Genomic DNA, 14250 nt, shown 5'->3' with positions numbered 1-14250 from the left:
AGTTGTTTGGTTTGAGAGCCTTTAACTTTAAAACAAACATCGATTTTCTTTCATTCTTTACATGTTCATGTGAGTGAACACTCGTCGCTGCCTCAGGCAGCACATTTGTCAGATAGTGGTTGGTCCTCGTAAGTCTGCTACAAAGGTGCATGATGTTGGTTGGAACCAGTCCGACAGGTTACAGAGCAAAGAATGACAGACTTTACTTTGTTAAGAAAATAAACACGGTTTGGTTCTCTGCATGTTTATAACTCTGCTGGGTTCTGTGTTAAAGACGATTACAAGTTGTTCAATGTGAATATTTTATAAAAACACAGGAGTTTTAGGAACAAAGGCAAAAACTAAAAAAATCCACCTCTTCAACATGAAATTTAGCTCTTTCACCTCCTCTGGCCTGTGAAACACCATGACTTAATCATTTGAAAGGTTAAAATAGAAAAAAGAAAAACACCATAAAACTTAATGACTCACATTAAGACAATTATTTTTTGTATCACAAGAATTTGGAAATTGTCTGTTTAAATATGTAAATAAGGTGTTTTTCTAAATGAAAAATGAATTAATTTGGATTAAATTCCAGAACATCTGAACCAGGTTCAAAATTCTTGTTTAATTGTGTTAAAAGGTTTTTACAGCTGTTTTTACTGACTTCTTTATTCAGACATTTGCCTTTTGTTCTATCGTTATTTTACTGTCACTAGACAGTTTTACCTCTTTAGGCCTGAAAACATCTTGGATTTCTTGATATGCAGATATGTAGAGTGAGATGAAAGACAAACCTTCTGACACTCCCATCTCTGGACAAACCTGTGAGGCGTTTGAGGTCTGACTGGATGTCTGGTCCTCAGGGCTCCATGTGGACTGACAGGACCGGTCCATCAGGTGAAGAGGCCTCTGAGGTGTCACCTGGAGGCACAGGGGCCCTGGCCACCGGAGCCCCCCGGAGAAAGTGTTGAGACTTTCTCTATTGTCTCTGAACCAACCCGACCTGCTGGACCTCACCTGCTCACTGGCTCTCCGGGCCCCGGGGACGACGCTGCACCCCCCGGCATGTTTGGCATCTTAACCTGTCCAACCACCACACCTAGCTTCATCTGGAGGCTTAAAAGGAGCCGACGTCCCAGCAGCCTACCAGCAGCCGACATCCAGCCGACCAGCAGCCATGACCTCCTTCTCCACTCGCAGCAGCTACGTGTCCTCTTCCATGAGGAACCCCATCATGTTGGGCTCCTCCTCCTCCTCCCGCCGGGTCGGCAGCATGGCGGCCGGCAGTGTGTATGGAGGAGCCGGAGGATCTGGAGTCCGTGTCTCCAAGGCCTCCTCCTTCTCCCTATCCTCTGCTGCTGGCGCAGGTGCCGCTAGCATGGCCGATGACATCTCCGCCGACAAGAAGGCCACCATGCAGAACCTCAACGACCGGCTGGCCTCCTACCTGGACAAGGTGCGCTCTCTGGAGAAGGCCAACGCCGAGCTGGAGCTGAAGATCAGAAAGTACCTGGAGAGCAGGGTCACACCGGAGGGTCATGACTGCACTGCCTTGCACCTGCGCATCAAAGAGCTGCAGGAAAAGGTGAGGACACAAACACAGAAAATCTCTTTCTCTGGGGCCTCTTTACCCTGAGTTCAGTCTGTCAGGCAGCACATCCTCACAGGCAAGTCCCACCAAACTCGTTTTTTAGGGACCTCTAAAACACCCTGATCCACCCTGCATAAACTATGCTTTACTTTCTACTTGTAATTTGCTGGAGCTCCTGGTGGCCTCAGGGCCCCATGCATTCACTAATGTTTTTTTTTTGTTGTTGTTTTTTAAAGGCATAAAGCCTTTAATAAAGATCTAGTTAAGTATTTCCCAAAAACTGCTTTAATTCAGAGGTTTTCTTTTCTCTGCTCAGATCTACTTAGCTACTCGTGGAAATGCCGCCCTCGTCCTCGCCATCGACAACGCCAAACTGGCCACCGATGACTTCAAAGTGAAGTGAGTGAGGACGAGAAACACACAATAGTGACTCATTGGTCTTTTTGTGAGCTTGGTCTTCACCATGATTTAAAGATTCAGACCGACCATGACCTCATTTTGGTGACTTTTCAGGTACGATAACGAGCTGGCCATGCGTCAGTCGGTGGAGGCCGACATTGCCGGTCTGAGGAAGGTCCTGGATGAGCTGACTCTGAGCCGGGCCGACCTGGAGATGCAGATCGAAGGTCTGAAGGACGAGTTGATCCAGCTGAAGAGGAATCACGAGGAGGTGAGCCCAGTGAAACCAGAAACATTAAAACATGACTCTGAGACAGATAAAGACACAAAGGTATGACACTGTCATCCTCCTGCAGGACCTGCTCGCTCTGAGGTCTCAGGTGAGCTGTCAGGTGAACGTGGAGGTGGACGCCGCTCCTCAGGAGGACCTGTCCACCGTCATGGCCGGAATCAGAGATCACTATGAGGGCGTCGCCAACAAGAACCGCAAAGACCTGGAGACCTGGTTCCAGGCCAAGGTGAGACCACAGAGATCTGTTTCCTCCTCTTAATGTGATCAAGGCTGCCCCCTACAGACCAAGACCACTTTTAACTTGTTAAAAAGTTTTAAAGTTTTTAGTTTTTAAAAGTTTTAAGTTTTTTATTTCAGTTTGTATATCAGTTTTAAAAGTTGTAACTTTTTAATTTATTAATTCTAAAAGTTTCAGTTTGTACATTTATAACTTATTTTAAACTTTTACATTTCATAAATTTCACTGAGCTTTTTCAATTATAAACTATTTATTAACTTTTTAGTTTTGCCTTTTTAATTTTGGTTTGACTTATTTCAATTAAAAGTTTTACCTTTTAAGTTTAATGAGTTTTAGTTTTTGAGAGTTATTGGTTGAACTGAGGCTGCAACTAAAAGTTATTTCAATTATCACTTAATCTGCTGCTTATTTAAAATGTCAACTGAAGCAAAGAGTGAAAACTCTTTAGATGTCTTGTTCGGTCTGACCACTGGACCAAAAGTCAAAGATGTTCCTTCAATAGTATCAATACTTGTGATCGACAGACGACTGAGATAAGCAAAGAGGTGGCTGTGAGGACTGAGACTCTGCAGACAACAAAGTCTGAGGTCGGAGAGCTGAGACGAACCGTTCAGACTCTGGAGATCAAACTGCAGGCTCAGATCAGCAAGGTGAGAAAACACTAAATACACTAAATCATCATCTCTTTAAAAGGGTTATTTTACAGTAAAATCAAACTGACTGACCCACCGTCATTCCTCCTTAACAGAAAGGAGCTCTGGAAGGGACTCTGGCCGAGACCAACAGCCGGTACGCCAACATGCTGGCCGGCTACCAGAGGCAGGTGGTGGCTCTGGAGGAGCAGCTGGCCCAGCTGAGGGCCGACCTGGAGCGCCAGGGGGTCCTGTACGCCGAACTGCTGGACATCAAGACCAGACTGGAGCTGGAGATCGCCGAGTACAGGAGGCTGCTGGATGGAGAGACAGTCAGGTACGGAGTGATAGAAATAAAAACACACCATCTCCAAAACTATGACACATCATTTTACTTTCATACATACAAATTAAATATACTGATTTTTTTTCTTCTGTGTTTCTGCAGCAGCAGCAGCAGCACCACCACCAAGACGACCCGGGTGGTGACCATCGTGCAGGAAGTCGACTCCTCAGGAAAGGTGGTGTCCACCAGCAGCAGTTAGACCAACAATAAAACCAGTAACACCTTCAACCAGTCAGAGTCTGGAATCTGGAAGCTGAATCTATGACTGATACAATAAAAATAAAGTCTGACATCGTCTCTGTGGCTCGTGTGATTTTATTTTACCGACAGAAGTAAAGAAACAAACACAAACAACAAAACAATTTGATAAAGTTACAGAAAGAAGATAAAACAAAAAATGGAGGAAAAGTCAAACGTAGGAAAAATAAAAAATAAATAAAAAGAGATGAACAAAGAAATTAAAATAAATAGAGAGTTATATTTAAACTGAATTAAATTGTCAGATTTGTAAAGGAGGTACAGCACTGCCAAACCTTTGGGAGTATTTTCATGCAGCTCAGATTAGACCAATAATTTATTGGTGTGCTGAGGGCTTAGAGGCAAATGAAAAAATCTAGAGCGATATGTACAAGGACGGGAAATTCACAGCCTCACTGTACGTAACAAAATACTTATGTGAACAGGTAGTATCCCACAATTTACACTAAAACTATGGCTCAAACTAACATGAAAACATTAAGAAAGAGCTCTGTCTCTGACAGACCAAGCACTTTAGATCAGAGGTTTAAACACTGGATTCCAAGTAATATAAGAGCATTACATACAATAATAAAGACGGTAATGTCATGAGTTTCCATTATTATAACAGTGTCAGGAGATATAAAATACTGATGTCGTCTTTTTAATGAGCTCGGAATCACAAACACAAGAATTTATGTGAGTAATAAAGTAAAAGATGAAAGTGAAAACTGTTAAACCTAGAATAAATCCTGAGGAAGCCACAGTCTGAGTGTTAAATCACCAGTGAAACAAACTCAACACTCCTGTTTCAGTGACTGACAGGTGAGCGGTGACATCAGACCTGCTTGGTTACAGTAACACGTTGAGTTGGTGAACACTGACCTCATGTGGCCAGAGTCAGAAACTGCAGCTCCATCAACCAAAACAAACAAGAGCTGTATTTCATTAAAACTCTGACATACTTTTCTATCCCCAAAGCCCCAGGTTTATTCCAAAGTATCTGTGTCTACATTTGTAAATTTATCAGGATTGTTCGTAGAATATCAACTATAACAGGTCGTTCATCATCCATCACGTAGCCCCGGTCTTATAGAGAGACTCTAGTTTCAAACTCTGAACTGTTTCAATTTATATTTTATTGTAAAGCTGTGTTGAGTCATTAACAGACAGAAAGGTTGTATTATTTTATCATAAGAGACCTGTCAGACTGCAACAAGTAGTAATCAATTAATTATTCCTATCACAAGTCACACAAAAGTGAAACGTCATTCGATGATGTGTTTTCACTATCAGAGAAAACTAATAAATATTCACATTTGAGAAACTTTTTTTTTTTTTTTTTTTGGCTTTTTTGCTTTAAAAATTATTCAAATGTTTAACCAGTTCTAAAAAAAAAATGTTGCCAATAAATTTCAGTTAATCACTTACACTGATCAGTTTCCAGAGAAATAATGACACTGACATGTACAGTTAATTTTCATTCAGAGATGTCAAATATTCTCTGATGTGAGGAATGGAGAATTTTACCTTGAAATTATCTTTAATTTGAAATATTATTAGAGGTTCAGACTGTGGAGTGGACAAAATAGTAACATTAAAACGCCTAATATATCAATTCATAGAGTATTAATACTCTATACTATTGATATATTATACATGTATAATTTTACTTTTTATACTTTAAATCTACTTATGTACTTATAGTTTAAATGAGTCAAACAGCGCCCCTCTGGGTTGTAACGCCTGGTCAACGTCAGTCGGTGTGCGCGGTCAAACGTGGAATAACACCCTCACCGAACTCTACCGAGGTCTGCTGTGGTGCGTTAGCTTTGATTAAAATCATCCAATCAGAGGCGGTGTTTGTGAAACTGTGTATTGTTGTGAACTGTAAAGTCAGCGATACCACGTCCTCACAACAAAATTGTCAACTTAAATTATATATGAAATAATTAAGACATTTAGCTTGCTAAGGTCTAACATAAACAAACAAAATGGCGTCAAAGCAACTAGTGGCTAACAAATCAACACTAACACCAACAGAAGCACAGCGGCTCATTACAGGCCTGCACACTATGAATGAATGACGGCATCTGATCACACAACCACCTGCATTTATAGAATTAATTCATCATCAGTGTCACAGCAGCTAATGTCATCACAGAGACGGTTACAACAGGTGCACATTATCCAACAGGTGAGAGGTGGCAGTTACACTGCTACAGATTTAAACCCATGATCCTGCCTCAAAACAAACAGACACCTGCTCTCACCCACTGCAGGTTCATCCGTGCTGCTTCATGTGTGGAGCTAGATAGCAATGTCGAGCCAACATTAGCCTCCGATGAAGAACGAATAAAAATCTAATTTCGTCAGTTTATCCCAGGTTTATCTACACTTATCCTGTTGCCTCTTTTCCCTTCTGTTTTTTGGTTTTGTTTTAGCTTGCTAAACATTATTTAGCCTCTGCTGCTACCTTCTTGTCAATTAGCTGACGCGCTTCCCGCTTACAGGTTGAACCGTTGAACCCTGAACCGCTAACAGAATGACGTTTCCCTGTGAAATATGTGAATGAAACAAAAAGATTTAAACAGAAAGCTTCTGTTTCCTTTCAAAACATCTTCAAACATTTTTTTCATCCATCCAATCAGTCCTGTACTGAACACAACCAAACACATATTGATCTTTTCATCTGACTTTGAGCGAGGCCTGAAATATTGTCCTTTAACTTTCTTGTGGCTGTTAAAATTGTTCCTTCTTTCTCCTCTGTGAGGATGTTTTCATGCCACTCCCTTAAAATTAAACCTAATTTCCAGTTTCCCCTGCAATTTGCAGTTCATCTGTGACACAATGATAAAGACACATTCTGGTATAGATCCAAATGGCCTGAGGATTAGAGACTGGTTCACAGCCAACTCCTCAATGACAGGCTTTGTGTCAGTGATTGAGAAGCAATAAATCAGTGACAGTTACTGTGATGCTGGTCTGTTCAGAAAATTAACTGAGAAATTGTTCCTTGTGTGGTAAAAATGGGCGCGCTGTCAGATGCTAATGCTCAGTGCAGGTCCTTGTGAATAGAGCTGAGGTAAATGTATTTAATATGCTGACTAGGACAGGCCCTCAAAATAGAAACTGTCACAATGACACGCTCAGGCAGAAAGTTAGTGAAAAGGCAGGAAATATCTAGGAGCCTTAAAGTGGAAGTTAAATTTGAAGTTTGTAACCCATCCCTTTATTTTGGCCTCATTGAGATAAAATCTGCTGAAAGAGATGAAAAGTTCATTTTTCAGATTAGATCATTGTATTTGTTGTACTCTTGTATGCAGATTACTCCTCCTTTATTTATCATCCATCCATCCATTAGAGACAGTCTCTTAGCTCTAGCAGTTAGCATTAGCTTACCCCTGTCAGATCTTTAACAGCAGATCCTGTCAGTCAGCGGAACTAGCATTAGCTCCATCTAACAGTAGCTTGTCCTGACAATTTAAGGTTATCTCCAGTAGCTAGTATTAGCTTTTCCTCCACGATATGACTTACTAGCTAGCTGAAATAGCTGAAAAAGCTAACATTAAGTTTTCCTGTCAAATTAACATTAGCTCTAGCAGTTAGCATTAGCTTCCCCTGTCAGTCTTTGAAACTAAAAGCAGATCCTGTCAGTAAGTGTAGCTAATGTTGACTCCATCTAACAACAGTTTGTCCAGACAGTTTAATGTTAGCTCCAGTAGCTAGTTAGCTTTCCCCCCACAAGTTCATGATACACTAACAAGCTAGCTGAAAAAACAGCTTACATTCAGTTCTCATGTTTGTGAAACAAATGCTAACTCAAGGAGCTTGTCTGTGTAACTAACTTTAACTTTCCCTGTCAAATTAACATTAGCCCTGGCAGCTAGTATTAACTTACCTTTTCTACTTTGATTTATTAATTTCAAAAATGTTACTTTTATATCCGTTTATTTAGCGAGTAGAAACTTTTAAGAAGGCCATCAGATTCGCAGAAAGTGTACGAACATCTCAACGAAACTAGTTATGTAAGAACTGAGTAAGAACTAGTTTGTACTTTGTACTGCAGTAAACTGTGACTGTCTATCATCTCGTTATTGAAAGTGTCAATCTTTTCAAGTAGTAGAATCAAACTTTCTGTACAACTGACACACCTGAATAACCTGAAGCATCATAGTTTTGGCAGGTGAGCCGAGCTGGAAACGAGCTCTGACCTGGGTTACGTTTACAGAGAGACTCAATGAACCTGCAGAGGAGAGTCAGAGGTAACATGTACCCAGGTGTGAGTGATGGCTCTGCTGCACCTGCTGTCATTGTGTCATCGAGCAGTGAAAGTCATGCATCAGAAACCGATGAGGGGTTCAAGGTCAGGTGCAGGGTGTAGAAACAGGTTTGTTAACATACGACTTCTAAGATGCACTGAGTGCTGCAAACCAAGCGTTGCAGCCAGTTTTGCTATTATTTTATTTTCCCTTGTTTGGTGTGTGAAATGTGGATTGTTTGCGGTGTTGATCAGGGTGTGAATGACTCTTTTGAGCCTCTGTGATGAAAGATAGGACGCTGTGAGCTGGGTGTGTGGTTTGACAAAGGTTGGAAAGAGGAGAGGTGGTAATAAACAGAGAGTGAGGGTTTAAATAGTTAAACTGTGCAAACACAAGTTATTTAATGGAGGAAAACAGATGAAGTATAGTTCAGGTGGGGGTCAGGGAGCTGCCTTACAACAGTCATTGAGACTTTTCTTGAGGTGGAAAAAAGAAACTGCTCTGACACCATGAAAGGTGAGAGGAAACTTTTTTCACCAGGTTAAACAGTGATTCTACCTCATGATCAGTATATAAACTGTAAATATATAACTATAGTGCAGCTGTACTGTATATCACTACCAGACTCCATTGACAAAAGGGACTGATTCTGCGAAAAGTCTGAAGTTTGTATCTTTGTGTTTTCTGTTTCAGCTCGTCATGGGCCGTCATGCAGTCGTACTCTTACATGTACTGTGTACTCTGTGTACTCTGTGTACTCAGTGGAGCAGAGTGTGAACTTCAACAGGGTAGTGTTGGCTCAAATCAAACATGGCTGCTGTGCACTGACAGGAAATGGTGATTGCGTCATATGACCACAGGTGTTGCCGGCTGATTCGCTCACTTGATTTAAAAATAAACATTTTAATCTCTTGTGTTTTTTCCATCTCATGCACCAACGATTTTCACAAGATTGAAAATACGTCACTGGTTCCTCTTCTGCTACAAAGCCAAGATGGCTACTACTGTGTGTGAATGAACATGATTTCATTTTGTGAACAAAAGAGTTTTGGACATGGTTATAAATCGCCCTGCCCATGGATCAGTTAGGCTGCTCCTGTTTGGTTTTAGCTCCTCATGCTTTGTCCAAACCACATGATTATAATTCTCTTTAAACTGAATTTTCTCAGTCATTACACACATTTCCAGGAAAACTTGTCATGTAGATTCACAGACTTGCTTCCCTGCATACAAACAAATGTACTACTTTGGAAAACATCGTGTGAACACACATTTTCTTTGTGTGATAAAATAGCTTTAGTTTGATTATAATAACAGTGGATATGTGACTTTGTAAGCTGTCATTAACTTTAAGCTGAGTTTACTGTGTAATTATCTCCACCACCCACTTGCTCCACAGAAGGATCAGGTGTCATTTAGAAAAGTTTTACAGCAGAATACTTGACTTCTGATTGACTGAACTTTGGTTTTCCTGCCTGTTGCTGCAGCTCTGCTCTGCCTAATAATCTAAATCTAAAGGTCGGACAAACCCTGGAGCTTCCTGAGACCTTACAGTCTGGCAAAGATAAACACATGATTGTCAGGCATGTAACTGGGCTTGAAGGTTACATTTTTCCCTGACCATCCCCTGTCACACCCAGATCAGGAACATACCTGGCTTCTTTCCCTCACCTGTCATCCAAGTATTTTCTGAGTGACTGATGGCTCCTTGACGACAGGAGGTTTAAATAGGAGGCGAGAGTCCTGCAGCTCTTCACTCTCTGTGTCGCAGCAGAAGCACAGCATCCATCATGAACTCCACCTTCGTTTCTTCCTCCAGGTCGGTGAGGACCTCCATGGGGAGCTCCGGCGGCTCCATGATCGGCCTCGGTGGCGGCAGTGGACGGATGTCTATGAGGAGCGGCAGCGTGTACGGTGGAGCTGGAGGCTGCGACGTCCGCATCTCCTCCTCCTCCTCCATGGGTGGACGCCTCAGCGGCATGATGGGTGGCGGCGGCGGCGGTTACTCGTCCTCTGTCAGCTACAGCGTGTCCGGCACCAACGACAGCCTCATCGGCAACGAGAAGTTCACCATGCAGAACCTGAACGACCGCCTGGCCACCTACCTGGCCAAGGTGCGCTCCCTGGAGAAGGCCAACGCCGAGCTGGAGCTGAAGATCAAGCAGTTCGTGGAGAGCAAGGTCGGACCCACCACCAGAGACTACAGCGCCTTCTTCGTCCACCATCGCAGACCTGCAGGGAAAGGTGAGACTCATCCTCAGAGGTCACCTGTGCAGGTGGAGGGATGTAATCAGGTAGTCCAGAGAGAGCTGAAGTGATTAATCGATCATCACCACAGTCTCTGACTAGTCTTCTGTCGATCGATTAACCATTTCTCAGATGACAGAACTACATCCTAAAAACAAACAGATATTGATGTTGTAAATTTAGGTTTTTCACAGTGGAGTCCTCTAAATACTGTTGTACTTCTTTACTGCAACTTCAGGTTTAAATTTATAGAATGACATATGGTCAGGTAATAAATCCTGGTGAAGACATTACCGGAATAAAATAATATTTTCACCTGTTTTTTTTTAAATACATTTGTTTTTCATATTTCAGCTGACAGAAAACTATACACACAACGGCTGATTTAAATTACAAACCAAAAAAGTTTTTTTAATAATTAGTTTTACGGTAATAAAACTGTCTTTTTTGGATTTTTTTTACGTATGACATTTTTGAGCTGCTCCTACTTTTAGTACATTTTGAGGCAGGACTTTTATTTGTAACAGAATATTTTTGCATTGTACTATTACTACTTTTATTATAGTAAAAGATAATCTGATAAATGTCCTGCGTTCTAAATTCTACATAAATAAAAATACATTAACATGAAGTACAAAAGTAATCGTGTATTAGATTCTAGTTACTGACTAATTAATGTGTTCATCACTTTGATCATTAATCTGAATCTGCAAACTGAATTAATTAGAGCTAAATTAACAGACAGTTTCTCTGAAATGAGGCAGAGTAGATGAATCAAGAAGCAGCAAAGGAAATACTTCAGTAACTGTACTCAGTTACTCGCCCTGTGTTGATGAAACCTGTGTGTCTCCAGATTCAGAACGGCATCAAAGTGAACGGAGCCGTCCACCTCAGCATTGACAACGCCCGCCTGGCTGGCGACGACTTCAGGACCAAGTGAGTCCAAACTCCCCCCCGACCCCCACCAACACAACCCAGAACCTCATTCTCCAAGAAACTATGAGCTGAATGAAAATAAATAATAATATAATTCAACGATAATAATAATAAATGATAAAAACATTAAGGGAAAAAAATCACTATGATCAATACTATAATAATTACTTGGTAAGGTGGTAGTAGTAAAAGTAGTAATAGTAGTATAAGTGGCATGCTGGATGTAGTAGTAGTAAAGGTTGGATGAATCAGTGAAAGTAGACGAGTACTGGATGTAGTAGTAGTAGTAAAGGTTGGATGAATCAGTGAAAGTAGACGAGTACTGGATGTAGTAGTAGTAGCAGTATAAATGCTGTGAGCAGTGAACAGTAGCAGTGATGATGAACAGTGTCAGGTGTTGACAGGTGAGATAATGGAGGTGATGTTCATGTTTGATCGTGCAGGTAACAACTCGTCCCTCAGGGCTTCAGTCACACTCACAAACCTGTTCCTATTAAAACTCTGACACACTTCAGGAAAACAAAACACCAAGTCTGTTTGTTTCACAGTGACACAGTCGACCTGTTCGCACCACTGATATTCACTTTCTTTCACTACCAGACTCCATTGACAAAAACAGGGATTTAACCAGGAGCTGCTGGAATACCACTGCCTCCATCTGTTAGTGTGTCTGTGTTACTGTGTGACTTTCAGTGGTGGAAGAAGTAATCAGATACTTTACTGCAGTAAAAGTACCACACAGTAACACAGACACACTGACAGATGGAGGCAGTGGTATTCCAGCAGCTCCTGTGTTCTGCTCAGTCTGGAGTCTGGTAGTGATATAAAGTGAATATCAGTGGTAAATACACCTGCACGTACGCACTGTAAATATTTACCTTAATGCTCGATACACATGATAACAGTGACATTGACCTGACAGGTGTGTACCTGTATACCTGTTTATGTTGTTGTAATTTATGTGACAGGTAATTACAGACTCTATGATGTTTATACGAGCGTCACAGTCATCATCCACCCTCCTCCTCCTCCTCCTGCAGGTTTGAGAACGAGCTGTCGATGCGCATGTCGGTGGAGGCCGACATCGCCGGACTGAGGAGAGTCCTGGACGAGCTGAACCTGGCCAAGTCCGACCTGAGCATGCAGATCGAAGGTCTGAAGGAGGAGCTCATCTTCCTCAAGAAGAACCACGAGGAGGTCGGTGGGAAAAGACGTGTGCAACCTAAATTTGTTTTTATTGCCGTTTTCATAAAGGCTGGATCTGACAGATTTTATAAACGAGGGGGAAGAGTAAAATAATTCCATCTCAGCTCAGATTATTCTCTTTAAAACTGTTCATCTTTTATTAATATATTGATTGTAGAGTCTGTTTACAGGTCCAACTTATTCTACTGCTTTCCTTGAGACAAGACAGAGAAAAGGAAACGGCTGTAGTAACGAATCAAGAAAAAAAAGTTTGACGCCAGCGGGTGCTAACATTAGCTAGCTAACTTAGCTAACATAAAAGCAGGTACCCGGTAGGGACCAGGTAGTCCAAAGTGCTGCCCAAAAATAGTGAAGATAGCTAGCTAAGTCCAGCTTTATTCACCTTAGCTTTAGTCGGTCGTGACATCAGACTTAACAAGTGGATATAATGTCAGGAAGTTGCAGATCTGAAGGCGACTACAGTCCAAAATATTCTGTTTAATATGAAATAAAACAGAGAAAACTGATTTGGATCTAAATTATTGTAGATTAATTTTCTGTCGATGAATCAAATCAATCACTGCAGCTCTAGTCCTAACTACAAGTCCACCAAGACTCCATTATAAATTAGGTTTTTGAAAACTAAGGAATCATTTATTTAGGACTTGTACATCTGCAGTCAACAAAATAATATTTAGTGGAAGTGCAGCGTTGACCGAAGGAGTATTTTAATCTAAGTGAGAACAGCCAGGAGCCGTTAATATGAAGACTGAAGAAGAGAGACGACAGTAAACTCACCTCTTCCTGGTGTTTGTCTGCAGGAGCTGCTGGCGATGAGAACCCAGATGAGCGGTCAGGTCCACGTGGAGGTTGATGCCGCTCCATCAGAAGACCTCAACAAAGTCATGGCTGAGATCAGAGAGCACTATGAGGCCATCACTGCCAAGAACCAGAGGGACCTGGAGAACTGGTTCCAGACCAAGGTGAGGTCCCGGCATCGCTCTCTGAGGTGTTTACGTTGAGGTGGTGTGTAGATCTGACCTGTCTGTGTTTTCCTGTGCAGTCGGAGGCTCTGAACAAAGAGGTCATCACTCAGACGGCCACACTCCAGACGTCCAGGTCAGAGGTCACAGAGGTCAAACGCACGCTACAGTCGCTGGAGATTGAGCTGCAGTCCATGTTGGGCATGGTGAGGGTCACATGACCACCAGAACAAAGCGAACACAGATGAAGTGGGTTCAGTAAAACACCTGGTTCTGAGTTCTTCTGTGTCTCCTCTGCAGAAAACGTCACTGGAGGCAACTCTGGCTGAGACACAGAACCGCTACTCCATGCAACTCTCCGGGTACCAGATGCAGGTGAGACAGGAACAGTCCTACCTGGTCTATCTGAACCAGGGTTCAGTCGGACGGCGTGATTACGACTCAAACCTGCAAATCCTCTTCTTCTTCCAGGTTTCGTCCCTGGAGGAGCAGCTGGTGCAGCTCAGAGCCGACCTGGAACGTCAGGGACACGAGTACCAGATGCTGCTGGACATCAAGACCAGACTGGAGATGGAGATCGCCGAGTACAGGAGGCTGCTGGACGGAGAGGCCGCCAGCAGGTGACACTCAATCACACCTGACGATTCACTTCACTCCTCAGCCGCCAGTCTCACTCCTCTGTCTTCTGTTTCCACAGTGTCAGCTCCTCGTCTTCCACAACCACCATCACCAAGAAGGTGGTGACAGTTGTAGAGGAGGTGGTTGATGGGAAGGTGGTCTCCTCCACAGCCTCCTCCGCCCTGGTCCGCTGAGCTGCTGCACAGGACGACGGCAGGTCACCTCCATCGTCATTGACATTCACAGATGTTCATGAGAGAATCTGATGTTTGAACAATAAAAAGAGAGTCCACATTAAA

At 42.4% G+C, this 14250-nt stretch overlaps 1 protein-coding gene and 1 pseudogene across 1 annotated transcript; both read left to right on the top strand.

Annotated features, from left to right (window-relative positions):
- The first annotated feature begins 819 nt into the window (after window positions 1-819).
- LOC108891015 (keratin, type I cytoskeletal 13) lies at window positions 820-3931 on the top strand. The gene is made up of 7 exons (XM_018688114.2): window positions 820-1570; window positions 1893-1975; window positions 2090-2246; window positions 2332-2493; window positions 3030-3155; window positions 3254-3474; window positions 3586-3931. Exons 1-7 carry the CDS (start codon window positions 1163-1165, stop codon window positions 3680-3682), a joined length of 1254 nt encoding a protein of 417 aa, XP_018543630.1. The 5' UTR covers window positions 820-1162; the 3' UTR covers window positions 3683-3931.
- Window positions 3932-9717: 5786 nt separating this feature from the next.
- Window positions 9718-14250, top strand: LOC108891013 (keratin, type I cytoskeletal 13-like; annotated as a pseudogene).

The sequence above is a fragment of the Lates calcarifer genome, linkage group LG11 (genome assembly GCF_001640805.2).
Source record: "Lates calcarifer isolate ASB-BC8 linkage group LG11, TLL_Latcal_v3, whole genome shotgun sequence".
NCBI classification, from domain to species: Eukaryota; Metazoa; Chordata; class Actinopteri; family Centropomidae; genus Lates; species Lates calcarifer.
The sequence above is the reverse complement of the archived record's forward strand: the minus strand, read 5'-3'. Positions and strand labels throughout refer to the sequence as shown.